At 41.4% G+C, this 23706-nt stretch overlaps 1 protein-coding gene across 1 annotated transcript in view; it reads left to right on the plus strand.

Moving 5' to 3' along the window:
• B4GALT5 (beta-1,4-galactosyltransferase 5) overlaps positions 1-23706 on the plus strand; it is an 82583-nt gene that overhangs the window by 38372 nt on the left and 20505 nt on the right. The window contains exon 2 of the mRNA XM_055265121.2: positions 20414-20548. Coding sequence (XP_055121096.1) covers positions 20414-20548 — 135 coding nt within the window. The remainder of the gene's footprint in view (positions 1-20413; positions 20549-23706) is intronic.

Genomic DNA, 23706 nt, shown 5'->3' on the forward strand with positions numbered 1-23706 from the left:
ATGTGGGTCATGTTTGCACCATAGAGGGTGTGGTTATTGACAACTGTGGTTCCGTATGGTTCCCTTTCCAGCCCATGCTCATGAGCTGCCATTAGCAAGTTGTACCTTCTCTAATACCCTGAGGTTTTTCTGAGAATGCTGCAGAAATACCCCAGAGAACAAAGAAGTCAGCAAAAACAAAACAAAAAACACCATTTAAGGGTAAGCACACAAACACATACAAATATAAGCACATACATCATAGATATTGTAATGTCCAATCCCATAATTTTGGAATGATTACATAGGTGGAATACAGAAGTATCCCCGCTTTTCAGCATGACTGCCCTTCATGACTCACCAAAAAACAGCAGTACTTGTCATCTTAGGCACAGACGATGCGTGCCATTTAGACTTGTTCTTTTAAATAGTGAAAATTATTGCTTTATGGTTTTATTCTGTGCCCCCGCCCTCATGCCACCATGGGCCAGAGAGGCAGTTCACCAACTTCTCTCCAGTTGTGCCTCCCCTTCCTTCCTGTGACTTTAGGGAGTTTGTACACATCTGCTCTAGTCCTAGAACCGTGGGGCCTTCATAGCCCCTGCGCAGTAGCCAAGAGCAATGGGCCTTCTTAAGGAAGGAGGAGCTCAGCTGGCAAGTATATCCTGAGCTGAGTTGTGAAGGCACACATTCATCCCTCTCTCTATTTTTAATGGGGTTAGCACAGTCTTCAATCAATAGCTTAACTTCATCTCTGCTTTTATCACTGCTCCTAGCATAAATTATTTAGCACAAATGCAGACATAATCTCAGAAAATTACTTAGTTTTAGTGTCCTGCTGTGAGCATCATTTTCTTGAGTGTGTTGCGTTCTAACCGCAAATTAGCAAAAGACCCTTCAAGTATTTCTGTGGATTCATTCAGGGGGAATTTGGAAGGTTATAGTCAGTGCTACCTGATCACTTTTATTTTCAGTGAAATTTTCTTTTATTCATAATATAGTTAATAGCTTTCCTATAACACGCTCTCTCTCTCTCTCTATATATATATAGGTATGTATGTACATTTTTAAAAGTCACTTTTTACCTGATAATATCTTAATCCCTTAAGGATTTGTCAGTTGGCCCATCAGTGGACTGAGTCACTTTAAGAGCAGGGATTCCGAAAATGCCAAGCTTTGTCGGCGGGGGTTGGGTTGGGGGAGGATGCAGTAATAAAAACTCGAACCTTGAAGATGCAGGGAGGGCCTACAGACATGTTGGAATTCAACAGTTAGGTATATTTTAGTGTAGCCTCATAGTGCAGCGACCCAGCTGTAAAGATGAAGTCACTCATTCCTGTAATGATTTGCTAGCTTGTTGAACTAGAGTTGAAAATTCTGCTCCTTCTGAACAGTGATCTAATTGTGAAACGGACAGTTGGCTACTGACAGTTTTCAAATATTAGCCAGTTGCTAATTTTAAAAATAACTGTGAGAAAGGAAGACCAAGGTGAGAAGAGACTAAAAATCAAACAGTCACATGAGGTTTTGGATCTTCAGACAGCCGAAGAAACCTGACAACCTACAAAGATACGATATTTGCTTGGGTAGTTGTAGTTCAGGTGTTTCCCTGTGCACCGAGCCCCTAGTGCATTGCTCATAATAGGTTCTGGGGCAGAGGTACCTGCTTATAGCTCCACAGGGTCATAAGCAACTTTGAACATCCCCAGGAGCCTTGTTGTTGGGCGTGGTGGGAAATGTTAATTGGCCTCCGAGTGAACTAGGAGGTACTGTTAGGATTCTTATCCCTTGATAAACTTACTCCCTCTGGCAGTCTTGTTAATATTTAAAAGTAAAGTGTAAATCTATTACAGGATACCATAATTTAATTTTTGTTGCATTTCTGAGCTATGTGGTTGCCAGCATAGGGTCAGTATCCTAAGGCCTTTGAGTTTTCTGAGTTTTAACTCTCAGCTTGACCGTGGGGTGTGCGGGCTTGGGAATTGACTTTTGTTTGAGAGTAACAGCAATCTTAGGAATTAGTGATTTTTTTGGTCCCTGCAAATGTTACTGAACACACAGAACAACCCAGCCACCAGGCTGCTCATGAAAGGGGAAGGGAGGCACAGCTGGGTTTGGTCCCCATCCCCTCCTCTTATCCCCTCCATTCCCTTTTCTTCCTGAGCTCATGCTTTTGTTGTGATAGGTTATTTTTCCCGGGATTTTTTGATTTTGAAATCTTAGGTTTTGTGTCTTTGCACCTAGCCAGTAGGAGCAGCATTGTCTGAGATCTTAGCAGGTTCCAGAGAACTGTCCATTGTGGGTAGAGTTGGGAGTGGCAAGAACTGAAATTCCAGAGGCAGGAGCCAGGTTTTATGGACTTTTCTGAGTCATGCTAAGCATGAGGAATTTGGACCTTGAAAGTGGTGGAAAGCCATTGAGAGACAACAGGAGGATATATTTATCATTTCTTTTAGTTCACCTATGACGTTATAGGTAAAGACTAAATGCAATTCTTCTTCTTCTTCTTCTTCTTCTTCTTCTTCTTCTTCTTCTTCTTCTTCTTCTTCTTCTTTTTCTTTTCTTCTTCTTTCTTCCTCCTCCTCCTCCTCCTCCTCCTCCTCCTCCTCCTCCTCCTCCTCCTCCTTCTTCTTCTCCTCCTCCTCCTTCTCCTTCTCCTTCTCCTTCTCCTCCTTCTTCTCCTTCTTCTCCTTCTTCTTCTTTTTTTTTTTTTTAATAGGGATGGGGTCTCATAACTATGTTTCTCAGGCTGGTCTCTCTAACTACTGGGCTCAAGTGATCCTCCCACCTCGGTCTCCTGTGCCTCCCTTCCCCTTCCGTGAGCAGTCCTACGGCTGGCTTATTCAGTAACATTTGCAGACTCACTAAAAAAAGTTACTAATTCCTGGGATTTTGTAATTCCAAAGTGGTGTGATTACAGGCATGAGCCACCACACCTGACCCTAAATGCAGTGCTTGATTCCAAAGACTAACTAAATGCAGTGCTTGATTCCAAAGACTAAAGAATACTTTACAGGCATAGAAAAACCCTGGAGAGCTTTAACTTCTTATGTGAACATTGCTAGGGTCTTTATTCCCTCTGTAACAATTCCTGGCCCATTTACAGGATTTTTAATATTAGTATACTTTGATTTAGGTTTAGTTGGCAATCTAGATACATCCCAAACCAAACTTTTCTCACATCTTTTTTTTTTTTTTTTGAGATGGAGTCTTGCTCTGTCGCCCAGGCTGGAGTGCAGTGACACAATCTCGGCTCACTGCAAGCTCTGCCTCAGCCTCCCGAGTAGCTGGGACTACAGGCGCCTGCCACCACACCTGGCTAATTTTTTTTTTTTTTTTTTTGTATTTTTAGTAGAGGCAGAGTTTCACTGTGTTAGCCAGGATGGTCTCAATCTCCTGACCTCGTGATCCGCCCACCTCGGCCTCCCAAAGTGGTGGGTTTACAGGCATGAGCCACTGTGCCTGGCCCCCACAACTTTTTACTATGAAAAAATTCGAACTTACAGAAAAGTTGCAAGAATAACACAATAAAAGCATTATCTTCCATCTGGAGTCAACAGTTACCACTATTTTGCTTTTTTTGTTTGAACTGTGGCTCTGCTTTCTCCGCTGAGCTGTGTTAAATTGTTGATAATTATCCAGGCAGTTAACCTTTAAATACTTCAGCACACATCACTTTAAAAAATGATATTCTCCTGTTTAATCAAAGTACTATTATTGCATCTAAGAAAATTCACAGTACTTTCATAATCTTTTCCATACTTGATCTTAGCCAAAAGGCCGAGAAGTGATCATAATACTTTCTAATATCCAGTCCTCATCCAGTGGTGCTCAGAATGTTATTTGTAGCTGCCCCCATCCCCAAAATAACATATTACATTTGGTTATGTCTGTTAGTCTTTAGTAGCTTTCTCACCCCATCCACTGCTCATTGTAGTAACTCTTTGAGAAAGAGTTCAGGCCAGTTTTATTGCATGTTCTACATTCTGGCATTCTGGAATTGCCTAGTGTCACTTCGATGTGTTCCCTAGTTTTCTGGGTTTTTTTTTTTTTGAGTTGGAGTCTCTCTGTGTCGCCCAGGCTGGGGTGCAGTGGCACGATCTCGGCTTGCTGCAATCTCTGCCTCCCGGGTTCAAGCAATTCTCCTGTCTCAGCCTCCTGAGTAGCTGGGATTACAAGCACCCACCACCATGCCCAGCTAATTTTTGTATTTTTAGTAGAGATGGGGTTTCACCATGTTGGCCAGGCTGATCTCGAACTCCTGACCTCGTGATCCGCCCGCCTCGGCTTCCCAAAGTCCTGGGATTACACGTGTGAGCCACTGCGCCTGGCCAATCCGCTGTATTTTTGGAAACCAGAAGATAAGTCTGAGAGCTTGATTCGATTTAAATTAAAAGTTTTTGGCAATAATACTCAGAAGGTAATCTTAGTTTGTTCTAGTTGGTGATACCTAGTTTCACTTGGTTAAGTGGTACCTATCTGATCTCTTCATTGTAAATGCACATTTCCCCCTTTGCAGTTATGCGATCTGTGGGAAGAATTTTTTTTAATTTTCTTTCCAAAATGTAGCCTTACAAGATTTGTGTCTTGTTTGTTTTTTTCTGGTTTGTTTGTTTTCTTTATTAAATCCAAGCCTTTGGGGAGGTCGAGGCCAAGCCCCGCACCTTGGCTTCTCAAAGGGCTTGGATTATAGTTGTGAGCCACCTTGCCTGACTCCTTCCAAGTTTCCATCAATCATGCTCTTCCAACGTGCCTTTGTAGAGTAGGTTGGCCCTTCTGTTTCTGTAGACTTGGGTCTTGAATTGCTTTAAAATGTGAACATTACTTAGCTAAAGAAAGAAAAGTTTATGTCTGATCAAGTGACAGAGTCTGTCATAATAGATGACAGAAAAATAATCCAGCATTCTGCATGGCCCAGAGAACCCGTTTCTAGGACCACGAGTTGATACATGCAAAAGACAAGCCATCTGGAGGAGATGAAGGGTTTCATTATCCACAAGGTGTTAAGGAAAGACTTTGTTTTGCTAAGTGTGTGTGCCTTAGAGGCTAGAAATTTTCAAGTGCTTTCTCTGGCATCTTTTGCCTTTTTATGGAAAGCATGGCTCTGATTTCCTATGTTTGACAGTTTGGGTGTTAATATCAGTTGGAATGCTGCCTTCTTGGAAGCACTTAAATTCCCAACAAGTAGATAACCCCATTAGTCTGTTACAAACTTCCAGGCTAACAATAATGTGATTAAAATATATTATCCCCATAGGACATGAAGAATAATCTTTCCAAAAGAGAATCAGGAGGGAGACCAAAGAACAGTGTGTGGAAGAATATGTTTGGATGGTAGGCTAGATAGAGGAAACTTGCTTGATGAAGTTAAAGCTAGAAGCACCAAGAGCCTTAGGATCATTATGAATCACTTGGGGTAGGATAATTTGAGGGCAGAATAACAGTTTGAGATTAGGGGAATTATTAGGGTCTGGAGCAATGAAGAGGGGAGGAAACTCTTATTAAGGCAGAAGGTTCTGTTTTTGTGCTTCCCCCCATCCCATACAAAAATGTATTGATTATTGTTTTAAAAAAAAATGATAAGAAAAAGGCCCTGCCCAAAGGCAGCATTCCTAAAGTGTGCTCATAAAGTAGATGCTGTGTGAAAAGGGGTTCCCAGTAACTTTGGAAACTTTGAAATTTTGGGTCAGTTGATTTAAACAGATTTGGTTACTGCAGTTTTTCACTAGTGGAACAGAGAACCTCCTTATCTTACAGGGTTCTGATGTTCATGGAAATGTTGCATTGTAACAAAGAAAAGACAACGCAGATGACCTGTAATTCTGCCACATAGAGATAAAACACTGAACATCTTGATAAGTAATTTCTAAAACTGTTCTAGGCTTATACTTTCCTTTGTATCTTTAACACAAATGTGATATATGTAGTATATATACAATGTATATACAGTCTTCAATCAATAGCTTCATCTCTGCTTTTATTACTGCTCCTAGCATAAATTATTTAGCACAAATGCAGACATAATCTCAGAAAATTATTATTTTTTGAGACAGAGTCTCACTCTGTCACCCAGGCTGGAGTGCAGTGGCATGATTTCAACTCACCACAACCTCTACTTCCCAAGTTCAAGTGATCCTCCCACCTCAGCCTCCTGAGTAGCTGGCGTTACAGGCATGCACTACCACACCTGGTTAATTTTTGTATTTTTTGTAGAGATGGGGTTTCGCCATGTTGACGAGGCTGGTCTTGAACTCCTGACCTCAGGTGATCTAACCACCTTGGCCTCCCAAAGTGCTGGGATTATAGGCATGAGCCACCGTGCCTGGCCTGCACGGTATGATTTTTAAATAGTGAGTACTTCTAAAACAGTAATCATTATTTCAGTGATAGCTGAGTTTGTCATGGTCTGATTTTGCCGTAATTTTTTTTCTAGACCCTTTTGGTGCATAGATAGGTTGGAGTTTTGCTTTTATAAGTAGCACTGAGATAAACAGTATTGAACACATTTGTTATTTATCCAGTTATTTCTTTAGGATGAATACCTGAAAGTAGGAACTATTGGGTTAGAGTATGAACATTTCACTTTGATCTGTATTGCCAACCTCTCTAGAGGTTACATCAATTTGTTTCCATCAACAAGGTATGGGATACCTGTTCCACCAAAGCCTCTGAATGTTGGTGAGGCTTTGGTAGAACAGGTATCAGTCTTTTGACTCATTTAGACAAGCAGTTCGTAGTGTCAACTTAAAATTTTACGTTGCATGTTTGCAAAGGGTTAGAAGAAACTTAGTTGTAGGCAGACAGCATTTCAGTGTTGAAGAAATTAAGCGTTTTGCTATAGAATTGCATTCTTTTAAACCCTCACTCAACCAGACACCATGATAACATGCCTGTAGTCCCAGCTGCTTGGGAGCTAAGGCATGAAGATCTCTTGAGCTCAGGAGTTCGAGACCAGCCTGGGCAACATAGTAAGACCCTGTCTCAAAAAAAGAAATCATTACTATTGTAAAGAACATTGGTAAAACAGAAGGAAAAAAAGTCATCTCACATCACTCTTACTCCCTAACAGCAAAGCAGGTTGGTAAATTTGCCTCAAGTCTTTTTTAGCCTGATACATGTTCTTATTCCTTAGCAATACTTGTCATGATATAGCAGAACTTTTTTCATGTTGTTAAAAATGTGATAGTCTATGCTAAATATTATACATAAGGTATATGGTGATAAGGTTGCATAGTTTTCACTTTTAAAGATGTGTAAGATTCCATCAAGTTTTGTGTCACAGTTTATGTGCTGTTATTTTAGTAAGTGAAAGCAAGTTTATTAGAGAAGAAAAGAAACAGTGGCTACTCCATAGGCAGAGCAGCACTGAGGGCTGCTGGTTGGCTTTTATTGTTGATTTTGAGTTGTTTCCCAAGATTTTGCTTTTAGAAATAATGTAATTAAAAACTTTGTGCATAGAATAGCCTCATATTTAGGATACTTTGCTAGCTCAGAAGGTACGAGCATTTTCATGGCTATTGTTGAATTTGCAAATAGTTTTCCCAAAGGGTTGTACCAGTCTGCACGAACACCAGCACAGTTGGTGAAGTATCAGTTTCACTGTGACCTTTTCTGGCTTATAGACTTTTTCTTTTGTGGTTGCAGAAAAACCAGTATACTTTTACCTTAAAAAAGCAAGGCAACTCCTCCGGCCATCACAGCATCTGTGTGCCAAGTTGTATTTCTTTTTTTTTTTTTTTTTGAGATGGAGTTTCGCTCTTGTTGCCCAGGCTGGAGTGCAATGGCGCAATCTCAGCTCACTGCAACATCTGCCTCCCGGGTTCAAGTGATTCTCCTGCCTCAGCCTCCCGAGTAACTGGGATTACAGGCATGCACCAGCATGCTCGGCTAATTTTGTATTTTTAGTAGAGACGGGGTTTCTCCATGTTGGTCAGGTTGGTTGCGAACTCCTGACCTCAGGTGATCCACCTGCCTCGGACTCCCAAAGTGCTGGGATTACAGGTGTGAGCAACCGCGCCCAGCCTATGTAATTCTTTGATAAATAGTTGAATGCCTACTATTCATCAGAAGTTGATGCAAAAAAGAAGAAGACTGTCTGTACTCTTAAGGAGCTTACAGCCTGTTGGAAGAGAGAGTCATGCTCAAATTTGTAGAGGTCATGGATAGAAGTTGGTGTATCAGCTGAGAAAGAGCCCAAAGATAGGTGTAGGCAGTTCTAATCTTGGGGGCAGGATGATACCAGGAAAAGCTAAAGCTAGGAAAGGGACATTAAAGCTTAGTATTGGCTGGGCGTGATGGCTCTCACATGTAGTCCCAGCAGTTTGGGAGGCTGAGGCAGGAGGATTGCTTGAGCCTAGGAGTTTGAGACCAGCCTGGGCAACAAAGTGAGATTCTGCCTCTACAAAAATAAAAAAATTCACCAGGTGTGGTGGTGTGCGTCTGTGGTCGCAGCTACACAGGAGGCTGAGGCAGGAGGATTGCTTGAGCCAAGGAAGTTGAGGCTGCAGTGAGCCGTGTTTGTGCCACTGCAATCCAGCCTGGGTGACAGGACGAGATACTGTCTAAAAAAAAAAAAGCTTAGTATGAACAGGTGTCACAAAAGCACGTTCATACAGAGGAGGTGTCAGTGGGGGCGGGAGGCTGGAACCACAAGGCAATTCAGGGACAGGGATTGGTCGGTGGAGGGGGGCAGTGACGGACAGAGATTAGGACGAGGGGGTGCGGAGGTGAGGGGAGCAGAGCCTTTGTTCTGGTTTCAGTTCCAGAGAGGAGTGCGGCAGTGCTGGTCTTGTGCCTCTAGCACATTCCCGTCAGCAACATCCTTCATACCCTGACTCAGCCCCCACTCTGCAGGGTCGTTTTGATAAATGTAGGTGTTCAGTGCCAATAGAACCAGCAAGGTAATTTATAGTTTTCTCCCACCCAAGCTTATACTGAGGTTATGTGGCTGTGCATGTGGATATTGGTACTTCTGAGGGTTGGTAACTGGTCATGCTATTAAGAATTTTGGGGGAAGCAAAGCTGAAGCTTAGATCAGTAAAGTACTTACCATAGGCTACTCAGCCATCTAATATCTGTTTAGACAGCATTTTCATGTCTAATCTTATATACAGTTTAATAATTTAACAGATGGTAGACTAATAGGTCAGTGGAAATGTTTATAGGGTACTTCATAGCTGTTAATTTTTACCACTTGGATTTTTTTAATAGCTAGGAATAGTAGTTATGGTGAAAAATGAAACCTATGAATGACTTCGTGATTTTTCCACCTCAAATGAGAAGGATTAGGAAAGCAAAAGATTCCTCAAATCAATTTTTTTCCCCCAAAATATTTTTTTGGATTATTTACTTTGTTAATATGTGTATGTGTCCCCCCTCCTTCCAGTTTTCTTTAAACACTTTTTGTATGAAAATTGTCACACAGTTACTCCAAAATATTTAAATAGATAAGACAATGGGTATAAATTTTGCTGCCAAAAATTCCTTGTATCTTAAAAAAGCTGTATTTTCTCTCTTAAATGTATGTTAATGTCTTCCAATGCGTAGTATGAGTATCCAGCATTTTAAGCAGATTTAAAATGCAAAAATTCATGATTCACATTAGAGCTTCAAACTTAGAAAATTTGGGGGATGCACTATAGTATGAGTATCGGCACCCACTCCTGAAGTGGAATATTGGAAGCCTGAAATATATGACATGTTGACAGTAAAGATCCAGGTAATATTGGCCATGCGGGGTGGCTCACGCCTATAGTCCCAGCACTTTGGGAGGCCAAAGTGTGAGGATTGCTTGAGCCAGGGAGGTTAAGGCTGCAGTGAGCCATGATCGTGCCACCACATTCCAGCCTGAGTGACAGAGTGCGGTGGAGCCTCCTGTTGTATTTATTCAAGACCCTGTCAAAAACAACAACAACAACAACAAAACAAGCCAAAAAAAAAAAAAAAAACCTTCAAAAAGATCCAAGTAAAAGGAGTCAAACAAAGTGTGGGCAGCATAGCAGCTGTGGATTCAGGGGATTGAGCATCTGAGAGGCAATAGAGCACGTTTGTTAAAAATCTGGACTCTGGAGACAAAGCCTGCTGTGAAATCTTGGCTCCACATGGTCAGATTGCGTATTCAGACCTGAGTTTTTTAATCTCTAAATTGATGACAACGACCTGCCTCTCAGTTATTGTGAGGATGAAATGAGATGAAACATAGGCATTTGGAAAGGTACTGGCACGTAAGTACTCAATAAATGCATTATTATTTGTATAGGAATCCATCTCTTTATAAGCAGAATAAGCAGATTCTTTCTTTACCTGTTGTGCAGAGCAGTGAACACTGATCATCTGCTTGTTTGGGGGTAAGGTTCAATTATTTTTCAGGTTGTGCTTTTTCCACAAAATATTGGTCTAAAAAGATAATGCAGGTTTTGCAGACACTCTAGCATGTCAGAAATCAAACTTCAGCATTCCTTTGACACATTATGTTTTTCCTTAATTTTTATTGTGTCTTATCTGTATTTTGTATATGGGGGAAGGAGAGAGCACTAGCAAGCATGAGCGTGAGAGGGAGCCTCCTGTTCTATTTATTCATTTTCTGCTTCTCTTGTCTTTAGATTCTCTTCCCTTTTCCCTGTTCTTTATGTCAAAAGCATGGACATGTTAAAGAGGTAGAACCTCTGATCCATAGATTGGCTCCAGTGTTGTTCTGGAATTTATTTGACTCTGTTATAAATCCCACATTTTGTAGTGGGATGATGATGTGAGTAAATTCAGAGAAAGAAAACGCAGTCTAACAGACCCCCCTGAGCACCAAGCAGCACCTTTGCTGAGTGTCATTCTTTCTGGCTCTGGTCATTTGTCCCTGGCTTTATATCTTGACATTTTCCCTCCACTCTACATGCCATGGAAATGTGGTGTTCCTCTGCATTGCTCCATGTAGAAAGTATAGTCTTTGCCAAGATTCAGGCTCCCAACTTTTATTACCCACCTGGGGGATTCTACACACAGAATCTTATTTAGTTCATTTAAGAATTTAGATGCGGATACTAAAAAGTTCAGTCCTTAATCTGGAGCCAGGAATTTTGAGTAGGGTAGATTTACTTGTTCCGATTGATACCTACTCATTGGCCCACTGGAAATCCAATCCTGGACCATTTCTGCAATGTCATGGCTTTCAGAATCAAGTTCAGACCCCAAGTATAGTGCATGAAGCTCTTTCGCTCTTGCTCCCCATTTTTCTAGCCTCCTCTCTCATGTTCTTGCCATATGTAACCTTTGCTCCAGCCATACGAAACTTCTTTGACTCCGCAGATGTATTTCACCCTGGATGGCTCTTTGTTTTCATTTATGCTGCTCCCTCTCCTGCTTCAGTGCTCTTCTTTCAGGACCATATTCTAGAATTACCTCTTCTCAGAGTATTTTCCTGGCCCCTGCTCCCAATATGATCTAGTAGCCACTCTCCTGTACCCCTGAATAAACGTGACTGTTCTTCCATTGCAAGGTGATGGCAGGGACTGTGTCTTATTTATATCACTTTATCTTTAGATTATAGGGCAGTCCTGGAACATCATATGTATATAATGAGTGTTGAATGAATGTATGTCTGAATTACAGTTTGTAACATTTATAAAAGAATTCTTCATCTCTTTGTGGCTGGTGTTTTATAGAAGTGTAAAAAGTCCTTAGGACTTGATGTTTCTTCATTATTATTATTACTACCCCCCCACCCCCCCCTTTTTGAGAGACAGGGTCTTGCTTTGTTACCCAGGCTGGAGTGCAGTGGCATGATCATAACTCACTGCAGCTCAAACTCCTGAGCTCGAAGGATTCTTCTACCTTAGCCTCCCAAGTAGCTTGGGAGTATGCCATCATGCCCAGCTGATTTTTAAATTTGTTTGTAGAGACAGAGCCTCACTAGGAACAGCCCAGGCTGTTCTCAAACTCCTAGCCTCAAGTGATCCTCCTGCTTAGGCCTCCCAAACTGCTGGGATTACAGGCATGAGCCACTGTGCCTGGCCCTGTTTCTTCATTAAATAAGGTTGGGAACTTGGCCACTCCTGGAGAGTAAGTGGCCACTTTGCTTTTCCCCTTTTGGAGAAAGCTTGAAGTCCAGCAAAACAGTAACCCACTTAACCTGGCAGTTGCAACACATTAATTAACAACTTTTTATTTTTCTTTTGGAAAAAAATTGCAAATCTGTAGAGACATTGAGAAAATAGTACAATAAATATATGCTGTACACCTGAGTTCACCAGTTGGTAGCATTTTGTCACATTTGCTTTAACCTTTTGTATGCATACGTAAGCTCATACATGCATATGTGCATATGCACACATTTTTTTCAGAAACATTTGAAAGTCAAGTTGTAGACATCATGATGCTAAACCTCTAAATACTTCAATATACATCTCCTGAGAATAAGCGCATTCTGCATAATCACAGCACTATGATTACACTTAAACTTAACATTTAGTAATATCTGATATACATTGCATGTTTAATTTTTCTCACTTGTCTCAAAAATATCTATTTTAGCACTCTGATTTTTCTATTCAGAATTTAGTCAAAGTTCATGTATTGCGTTTAGTTATGTCTCTAGAATAGCCCCTGCTTTTTTTTTGGTCCAGATCAGTTATTTTGTAGAATATCCTATGTTCTTTCAGCCTTAAGAATCTAAAGAGTGTGTGTGTGTGTATATTTGGAGACCTCATCTCTAAAAAAATATAAATGTTAGCTGTGTGCATGGGGGCATTCCACTGTGGTCCCAGCTCTTCCTGAGGCTGAGTTGGGAGGATCACTTGAGCCCAGGAGTTGGAGGCTTCAGTGAGCCGTGATCATGCCACTGCCCTCCAACCTGGGTGACAGAGTGAGATCGCAACTCTTAAGAAAAAAAAGAATATCCCATATTCTAGATTTATCTTCTTGTTTCCTCTTCAGTAGATTAGCAAGAATATTATATAGGAAGTAAATATCTTACATTGCATTAGGAGCCTGGAACTGTAGGTTGTTCTAATATTGGGGTTGCTGAGTTGAGACATTTGGTAAAGGGATGACCTACTAGATCTTCCTCTTATGCAGCAAAATTACAAATGTCAGCCGTGATCAACATGTAATTTGTGGGGTAGTGCATTGAAGATGTGTTTTGACTATTTTCCCTCTTCAACAACCCTTTCACCTGAGAGTTTTAGCATCCGTTGATTTCCATGTCATGATTATGACCCAAATATGACTAATCAACAGACCTGCTAAACAGAGTTCCAGATTCTTTATGGTTCTTTTTGTCCTTACAGTATATCTCTCAAAGAATGTATCGGAGTACTTTTCTGTGGGTTGTGTTTTCACCCACAGATGTATGGTGTTATTTCAGTATGATGTATTATTAGAATTATTTGTTTGTGTTTGTATTTAGTTTTAGTGTTTGCCCATTTTTCATATATATATATATATATATATATATATATATTTTTTTTTTTTCTTGAGATGAATTCTCACTATGTTGCTCTGGCTAGACTTAAACTCCTGGGCTCAAGCCAACCTCCTACCTCAGCCTCCCAAGTAGCTGGGACCATAGGTGTGCCACCATGCCCAGGTAGATAATTTTTTTAATATGTAAATGTCCAAAATATAAAAGGTGTACTCAGGCCTCAGTCCTACCCCTACATTTTTATTAGTTTCTGGTTTACTCTTTCTGTGTTTTTTTTGTAAAAATATGTGAGTGCATATCAATTCCCCTTTATTAAGTAGCATAATATGTCTTGGAAGTCAGTTCATGGGTTTTGCTCACCTTATTTTTGGGGGAGGTAAATTTTGTTGACATATAACATTAAAATGTGTACACGTAAGCAAAAAGCTTGGTGAATGTTTAGAAAATGAATATATCTGAATAACCAGCATCCGGGTTAAGAAATAAGATGACCAGAAGCCACCTTCAACTCTCCTGCACCCCAGGGTAGCCATTCTCCTGACTTTTATGTTGTAGATTAGCTGTGCCTGTTTTTGTATTTTATCTACATGGAATCATACCACATGTGTTCTTTTGTGTCTGGCTTCTTTGTGTCACATAGAGTGTAAGAGATTCATTCACATGGATGCATGCAGTTCTAGTTTATTTATTCCTGTTGCTGTGTAGTATTCCAAAATTGGAATAGGCTACAAATATTTAACCTCTTCTGAGTTCTTTCTAGTTTTGGACTATAACAAATGTTTTCTCATTCTTTTTTATGGTCTCATGGTACTCATCCATGCGAGTGAGTATAAAAATGTATTCAACCAGTCTCCTTTGGATGGTCATTTAGGCTTTTTTCCCCAGTGTTTTTCTACTACAAATATTATTGCACAAGATTTTGAATAAACTTGTGCATTATAGTATGGAACATGTTTTTAAAAGCTTTATGAGCAATGAGAGTAACAGAACATTTTGAGGGGAAAGCTAATCTTTTTGGCAGTGCTACTCAATTGGTGGAAAGGAATTACTGAGCTTTTCTTAGGAACAGGTTAGTGCAGTGAAACTGGTTAACTTACAGTATTTTGGGTTCCTCTCAGAAAGGAGGAGGGGGCTAATGCAAAATAAAGAGAAGGGCTTGAAATCCATCTCCATGCCTCCTGGAGCACAGCCGAGTTCAGAAAACTCTATATTGTCTCAACTTACTATTTTTTAAATTCAGATATTTATTATGCATCCTCTGTGTTTCCGACACACCGTTCTAGCCACTGGGGGTACAGCATTAAAGGAAGTAGGCAACAGCCTTGCCCTAATGGAGCTCACATTCTCATGGAGGATAAGATAAATTTTAAAATATGTAGTACGTTAAGTAGAAAACCAAAGCAGAGGAGGGTGATTGGTGTTTGGGTGTGAGTATGTGTGTGTTGTATGTTTGCATATGTTGGGGGTGAGACACAGATTGTAAAAAGTGGTCAGGAAGGGAATGGTTTCTTTTCTGGTTCTGAACCCTCTTTTAGCTTACCAAGCCAACCACAGCAAACATTAAGGATACACATTAAGGATCAGTGAGAAAGGAGGAGGTTTTCATGTTAGAATCAGAAGGAGAGAGGAAGAAAGGCACCGTTGTGTGGCCAAGAGGTGGCTGAAGGGCAGGAAACCCAGTCCTTCGCCCCTGGAAACTGTCCAGTTAAGCCATGGCCCAAGGCTGCTAACACTGGCATCTGGATGGAAATTTCTAATTGTGTAGACCTGAATGGGGCTTATTTTTCTCAACTGAATTATGGTTATATATAAGAGATCCCCCCTCCTAGATAGTGAGGCTGGATAATAATTACATTGTCTCATGAAAGTGTAAAACAAATTATTAGTAAGTGTGAATTTGTGTTAAATGTTGTCTTCGCATTTACCACATTGCATTGTAATTTGTTCAATTTTGTCTATACATTACTCATCTATTCAGCGTTGCCTTATGCATACTTGGCCTCCAGTGCCCTCGTACGGTGCCTAAAAAGCACACAGTAAAGGAGGTGCTCAGTAGAGACTCGTTGAAACTGGAGGATTTAACTACTGCACACCAACTTAAAATTGTTTTTTTAAACTGATTCAGCCACTGTTGCTCAGGACCATATTACTAGAAAGTACTGCTTTCAGAATTTTCAAAGTTAGCTGGGTGCGATGGCTCACGTCTATAATCCCAACACTTTGGGAGGCCAAGGCAGGCAGATCACCTGAGGTCAGGAGTTCAAGACCAGTCTGGCCAATGTGGTGAAACCCCATCTCTACCAAAATACAAAAAATTAGCTGGGCATGATGGCGGGCGCCTGTAATCCTGGCTACTCAGGAGGCTGAGGCAGAAGAATCGCTTGAACCTCGGAAGTGGAGGTTGCAGTGAGCCGAGACGCGCCACTGCACTCCAGCCTGGGCGACAGAGGGAGACTCCATCTCCAAAAAACAAAAAGAAAAAAACAAAGTAAAGCTCATCAAAATGTATGCAGCAACTCAGTTCACCTCTCCGGTTTTGGTTTCACTAACCATATGACCTTGGGCAAATTACCCCCTGGAGGATTTGACATCCTAATTTAAAATAAACACTCAAGATGATATCTACTTCACAGAGATGTGAATTTTGAATGAGATAATTTAGATTGAAAGCAACATGTGTATGCATATGTACTTCCTAATTTAAGCCAGAGCCATGGCCTAAATTTATTAACAAGACTGCTTTTTTTGTTGTTGTTAACCAGTCAGCATCTCACTGTCGCCCAGGCTGGAGTGCAGTGGCACAATCATGGTTCACTGCAGCCTTGATCTCCTGAGTGAGTAGCTAGGACTACAGGTGCACACTACCACACTCGGCTAGTATTTTTAAAATCTATTTTTTGTAGAGACGGGATTTTGCTGTATTGCCCAGCTGGTCTTGAACTGGCCTCAAGTGATCCTCTTGCCTCCGCCTCCCAAAGTGCTGGGATTACAGGTGTGAGCCACTGCGCCCCAGCCAGTAACAAGACTTTTAATAGAGACACCTGAAAGGTCCTACGGTTTGATTTGTATAACCAACTGCATGAGCATTGCACAGGAGAAGGGCAATTTAGCATCTCTAAAAAGATTAAGGGGATTTTGCCTCTAGCAAGCTTGATATGAGTTAGTAACAGGATGTGACTGCTGTTTACCAACAACATTCAGCAAAGATTGATTGATTGATTACCTAACCATGTAATGGACGTTTAAAAAGTCTATTCGTAGAAATATCCAAAACTGAATTTCCCAAAGTAAGTTCTGCAGAGACTCACTTGATGTTCTGGTTTGGGAAATGGCAGGCTAGATAACTAAATGTCTCTCTTCTGGGAATTTCTGGGCCTTGAGTTATTGTGTATTGTGAATCTCCAAAAAGGGGCTTGCTTTTACAGATCTTTGGTAACAGATGGAACAGGGCTGCTGGTGGTTTGTGTGTTTCTAGGCTCATCCTTTTGCGTCTGGACAACTCTGTTAGTGTGGTCACAACTCTTTTTCAAGTGTAGACAACTGGGCCAGTATGCAGAGAGCGCAGCCTGGATGGGGAGTGAGGTTGTGATGATGAAGTTGTGATGAGGAAGATGTGAAGTTGTGTGAAGTTGTGATATAGGAGGGGCACACATAGAAGGGGCCTGAGTGGGAGAGGGTGGCTGGGGAAGGTTGAGAGAGAACCAGTGGGCGAAAGTGACTGGGCCAGCCTGGCCAACATGCTGAAACCCCGTCTCTGTGAAAAATACAAAAATTAGCTGGGCATGGTGGCATGCACCTGTAGTAGTCCCAGCTACTTGGGAAGCTGAGGCATGAGAATCACTTGAATCCGGGAGGTGGAGGTGCAGTGAGCCAAGACTGCGCCGCTGCACTCCACCCTGGACAACAGGGTGAGACTGTCTCAAAAAAAGAAAAAAAGAAAAAACAAGTGACTGGGAAACATTTTGGACCCAACCAAAGTAGGTTTTCTTTGCTGATGGCTATATTTTCCCTGTTGACTCTGTGTTCTTGGAGGTCATATTTCCCCAGTAGTGGGAAGCATTAGATGATATTGGTGAGTGTTCCTTAAAATCCCATCCAATCCCAAGTTGTGGATTTGTGATTATTTCCTTTTATTTGACAATCTTTACTCCCTCAGTTTTTATTTTTTTAGCATTGTGCTAATTCCTTTTGATAATTAGAAAAAAAAATACTGTGTGGTTTACGTTAATTTATTAGTTGAATGACGAGACTAACACGAGACAGTTGTTAGCGAACTAAGTCAACATGGAAACAAATCCAAGTTTTGATAGTCTGTAATAGACCATCACAGAAACTGGAGAAGGATGGAGACTGACAGAGTACTGAAAGCTTCCTCGAGAGGTCTATGGAACTGGGTTTTGAAGGATTAATGGGATTTGCACGGCAGAAAGAATAGACCCATTGCTGTAGCAGCAGCTCAGGGATAAAGGCAAGAGACGTAAAAGACTTTTGAGCAGGAACAGTGTGGATAAATCTGTAATTAAGAAAGGTCAAGAAACATCCATCTGGCAGCTTTGTGCAGGAGATGAAGATGTGAGAGCTATCTCCTTAAGAGTAAGCATTTAAGCCATGTGGGTGCTTGAAATCTTTCAGAGAGAGGTTGTGGCTAGAACATGGATGAGCGAGGTATAAAGCTTAGTGGTTAAGAGCACAGACACACCTGGTTCAAATCCTAGTGCTCTCAGTTGACCTTTGTGAAGATACTTGGAGAAACCGAAGCCCAGAAGTTGTTTGTAAATTGGATAGTATTACTTGCCTCTTAGGATAATTATGAGGATTAAATGCAATAAGGAATTATGTAATTAAGTGCTCAATAAATGTTGCTTACATTTATTATGTGGCCACAGTTCCCTAAAGCAGTGGTTATAGAAGTGTGATCCTTAGTCCGGCACCATTTGTCACCTGCGAGCTTGTTACAAGTGCACATTCGTGGGCCCCACTCAGACCAGCTGCATCAGTCTGGGTAGTGGGACCTAGGAAACAGGCTTCTTAAAAGCACTCTGGGGGATGGGTGGCAAACATTAGAGAATGACGGCCCTAGAGGAATCCTCCAGTTGGGATTCAAAGCTAAGAAAGAGAGAGTATTTAAAGGAGGGGCTAAGCAACTGTGTCCTTTGCAGTGCAGAGTAAAGGAGGTAGTGAATTCTTGGCGGCACCTAACTATAAACTTTACACAAGATTTTCAATAAATACAATAAAAGCTTTACACAAAATTTTCAATAAGACAACTGGTTTAGTAATATGTTGGGATGAAAGGAAGATTTCAGGGCAGTGGGAACATACTGTACAGCCCAAATGATTAAAAAACAACAACAACAACACAGGACTGAATTAGAAATGTGATATTAGATGAAGTTTAAGTCTTAGGTTTAACAAGTATTTGTGGACTGCCCCCCTACTGCGCCAGGCAGTGTGCTATCTGCTGGAAATAGAGAATGAGGTGTTAACTCCTGCTTTCAGAGACTTCACACAGTTAACACTTTTTTTAATAATTGGAAGCTGTCTTTTTTCCTTAAAATCTTTCCTAGCTACTAGAGAATAAACACAATATCTGATCTATTCTCCGATGGTGCCAGAAGTTAAGCATAGGGCTGTCTGCCAACCAATGCAAGGCCGCATTTGAAACTGCTACCTCATTTCGGAAAGCATTCTGAACACTGGCCCTTTTTGCTTATTATTTTATGACTTGGGATATAGCTTAAGAGATGATTTGAAATCTTTGGAAAGATTTCAATGTCCCTATTTAATGTTGGCCACGTGGGGTTTTTGACATTATGCTAACCCACCCCACCTCTGTCATTCCCAGTATAAAGCACCAAAAGCACTAGCTTGAAATACAGTGACTTCTAAGCTTCGTCCATTATTGCATTCAGTCATTGTTTGCTGCACATTATGTACAGGATACTGCTTTAATAGTGATGAAACATAATGTCAGCCAAGTGTCTTGTCAAAGAGCCAGAATCCACATCCCAAGGCCAGATGTATTGAGTGTGGAGGAGGCACTGGGGCCTGGTCCCGAGGTTAGCCAAGCGATTAGATGAATCCAGCCCCAGACACCCACAGAGTTTAGATTTGTAAATGTTCCACCCCTGTAACACATCCCCCTTTCACAATGACAAAGGCAATTTGAAGGGATTAGAGTGACTGGTTAAGAAACTATGTTTTACAATCTCACTGTTTCTTGAAAATAGATGGCATAGCAGTGGAGTTTGCAAGTAGAATATAGGGATTACATTTTGATGTGTTTGTGAGCTTCTAGTTTTGTATCATAGAGAGACTTAAGGAAAATGCAAGTGGAGATCACTTTCCAAAGAAGACAAGATTGGCAGGTTAATCTGAACACTCATTTGTTAAGAGCATGTTTTAATTGACCTTGGACTATGCTCTTTCCCTATTGCTTTGGACTTTGGGGCTGGGATGGGTGGATAGTGAGGACTGCAAATAGTCTTTCGTTACTCCTTTTTCTTTCCAAATCCCCCAAGGGTAAGTGATTGGAGCCTCAGTCTACCCCTTTGAAAAGGTTGCCAAGACCAGACCGTGGCTTCAGTGCTTCTAGCAGGCAGAGAGTCAATGGTTTCTTTCTCTGTGAAGAACCATGAACTAATTCTGAGAAGGTGAACTTAAAGAGAGCAGAAACCTTTAAAAAAAAAAAAAGTTTTAACTAATTCATAAAGATCTTTCTGATGATCAGAGTGCTAGAATACAGATTGGGTATTTGGAGAACAGATGGAATTTTTTTTTTAAATTGATGGTTTTTCTAGAACTGCTGGATATTGACAAATTCCTCTAAGCTCTACTAGCTACCCAAAGGATGTTGGTGTCCTGAAAGGTATGGAAAATAGAGTTATGGTCATGTAGAGTTTTAAAAGAACTAAAAGAGGCTTTAAAAGTCCAAAAAGAAAAAAAAAATCCATAGCTATGTGATTTTTTTTTTTAAATGATTGCTTCTGAATCCACCTCTTTTTCCCCTTTGGCTTTCTGCAGTGAACACCTACCTCTTCATGATGCAAGCTCAAGGCATTCTGATCCGGGACAACGTGAGAACAATCGGTGCTCAGGTTTATGAGCAGGTGCTTCGGAGTGCTTATGCCAAGAGGAACAGCAGTGCAAATGACTCAGGTATATTTTTAGTAAAGAGGTGGTCTGATTAGAATGTCTTCTCCCAAGAGAGGTAAATTCGGTTGCAATAATTATTTTCAATGGGAAAAGTGCATTGTAAAAGAGGGATTTGGCTGAGTTTTACTTTGCTGCTAAAAAAGCTCTTGCCAAATGAATCCTCGTTCATTTTTGTTAACAATATGACTCAGTCTGTTTGTCTTGCTATAAAAGAGTACTTGAGGTTGGATAATTTACAAAGAAAAAGGATTTATTTGGCTCATGGTTCTGCAGACTCTTCAAGAAGTGTGACGCCAGCATCTGCTTCTGGTGAGGGCCTCAAGCTGCTTCCACTCTTGGTGGAAGGGGAAGGGGAAGCCCGTGTGTATGGTGAGAGGAAGCAATGTGGCAGGTGAGAGGAGGGCAGGGCCAGGCTCTTCTTAACAACCGGCTCTTCTGGGAGCTAATAGAGGAGAACCTACCACAACAGCAGCAAGCCATTTATGAGGGATCTGCCCCTGTGACCCAAACACCTCCTGTAGGCCCCACCTCCATCATTGGGGATTACATTTCAGCATGAGGTTTGCAGGGGACAGACATTTAAACTATAGCATAATACATTAAGAGTGACTGGATGAGTACTTCTTTTTTTTTTTTTTTTTGAGACAGAGTTTTGCTCCTATCATCCAGGCTGGAATGCAACGGGTGATTTCGGCTCACTGCAACCTCCACTTCCCGAGTTCAAGCGATACTTGTGCCTCAGCCTCCTGAGTAGCCAGGATTCCAGGAGCACACCACCATGCCTGGCTCATTTTTGTATTTTTAGTAGAGATGGGGTTTCACCATGTTGGCCAGGTTGGTCTTGAACTCCTGACCTCAAGTGATCTGCCTGCCTCGGCCTCCCAAAGTGCTGGGACTACAGTCATAAGCCACTGTGCCAGGGCTCTTTCTTTTTAACTCTTTCAAAAACTGAATACAGGAAGGAAGTAATACTTCCACATGTGATTAAATGGGACTCTCTTGAGGCCTCTCTAGTCCAGCCAGGGATTATTTTTATTTAAAAAATAGATTCTGAGATTTCATTTTACTAAGGATTCATTCATGATTCACCTCTTATTTCTTTAACTGAGGGCTAATGTGCTTTCTGGGTTTGTTTGGGTTTTTTTGAGATGGAGTTTTGCTCTTGTCACCCAGGCTGGAGTGCAGTGGTGTTATCTCGGCTCACTGTAACCTCCACCTCCCGGGTTCAACTGATTCTCCTGCCTCAGCCTCCCGAGTAGCTGGGGTTACAGGTGTGCGCCACCATACCTGGCTAACTTTTGTATTTTTAGTAGAGATGGGGTTTCGCCGTGTTGGCCAGGCTGGTCTCAAACTCCTGACCTCAGGTGATCCGCCTGCCCCGGCCTCCCAAAGTGTTGGGATTACAGACGTAAACCACTGTGCCCAAGGTTTTTTTTTTATTCTTTTGAGATGGCATCTTACTTTGTCTCCCACGCTGGAGTGCAATGGCATGATCTTGGCTCACTGCGCCTTGACCTCCCAGGCTCAAGTGATTCTCCTGCCTCGTCCTCCCAAAGTGCTAGGATTAAAGGTGTGAGCCATCGTGGCTCATTTTTTGTATTGTTTGTAGACATGGCTAATTTTCGTATTTTTTGTAGACACAGCTTTCACTGTGTTGCCCAGGCTGGTCTTGTACTCCTGAGCTCAAGCGATCCACCTGCCTTGGCCTCCCAAAGTGCTATGATTATAGGCATGAGCCACCATACCCAGCCTCCTGTGGCTTCTTAATGATTTCGTCTAAGCCCAATATTTTAAAATATTTACATTTTAAAAAAAAATTCTCCCTCTAAATCAGTCCTCTCTTCTTCTGTAATAATTTACAAGATTTTTGGAAGTTCACTGTGGAATGTGAAATTGCTTTGCAAATGTTGCAAATGCGAATTATTCTGTGGTGCTTAGGAAATCAAGAGAAAGCATTGCCTCTCTTAAAAGAATTGCCTCTCCTTAAAAGAACTGACCACATCCTAATTTATCAGTTTCCTCTGCTCTCCACTTTAGCAACAGAGGACTGTAGTTAGCAAACTGATAAACTTTTGATACTTCCTTTCTTGTTTGCAAAGAACAAGTGAATGACATTTCAGAGCTTTTTAGACAAATTGTGGTCGCACTGGGTCAAGTTGCCTGAGCTCTGAACCATACCTGGGAGAGGAAACCCTGCAGTTTCCGTCTTGCATGTGGTGGTAGGTTTTGCACACAATCCGCACACACATTGTCACTCGACTCATGTGGCTCTGTCAGTTAAGGCAGAATTTTATGCTGTTTGCATTTTTCACACATAGTACATATAATCTTGGGGAAGATGGCACAGCTTGATCATGTAACTCTTTCCCTAAACCCTGCCAAAATCCTGCTTCTAGTTAGGTGAAGAAACGAGGCAGTACTGACTGCCCTTCCAGCGCGCTCTCCCCTGTATAGCACTGAGTAAGGGAACATTTGTGTCCTCATGACATTTATCCAGTCCAGATGTCATACTTCTGCAGTGTTAGATGAGGCTAGAATATCTGTCTCTCTGGGCATTTGGCAGTACTGGCAGTTCTCTCAGAAGTTAGAGGGGCATGCAGCAGGACCCCATTTCCACACCACTGCTGGTCTGACAACACAGGATTGCGCTACTTCCTGAGTTGCTGTCTTTGAAAACTGAGTATAGAGGTGAGTTTCACCTTTGGAGGGTGTATCCAGTGACCTGTTATTATTGAACTTGGTGTGCTTTTATTCTCAAATTATCATACACCCAAATACTTTTTCCTTGCACCTCTCTGGTTAGAACAATCTATTTTTTGTTAAACGTGTTTATTTCTCTAACAGATTGGAAGTCGTGCCATCAGGGACTCTCTTACTGTTTATTAGATACTTGACTCACATGATTTCATGTAGTCCCTCACAAGAACCCAGAAGGGAGCTACTATGTCCCCATTGTAGGGATAAAAGGAACAAGGCGCACATAGAAGTCATAGAACTTGATGCAGCAGCAGGGTTAGGGTTTGCTGATTCTCTGACTCCAGGGCCTGTGCCCTGAATCCCAGTAATGGCTTCATTCCTTTTGTCATCTTTGTATCCTTAGTACCTCATACACTGCCTCGCACATAGGAAGCACTTGGTAAATTATTTTTGTATGCATGAAG

Source organism: Symphalangus syndactylus, chromosome 24, assembly GCF_028878055.3.
Source record: "Symphalangus syndactylus isolate Jambi chromosome 24, NHGRI_mSymSyn1-v2.1_pri, whole genome shotgun sequence".
Lineage (NCBI taxonomy): Eukaryota > Metazoa > Chordata > Mammalia > Primates > Hylobatidae > Symphalangus > Symphalangus syndactylus.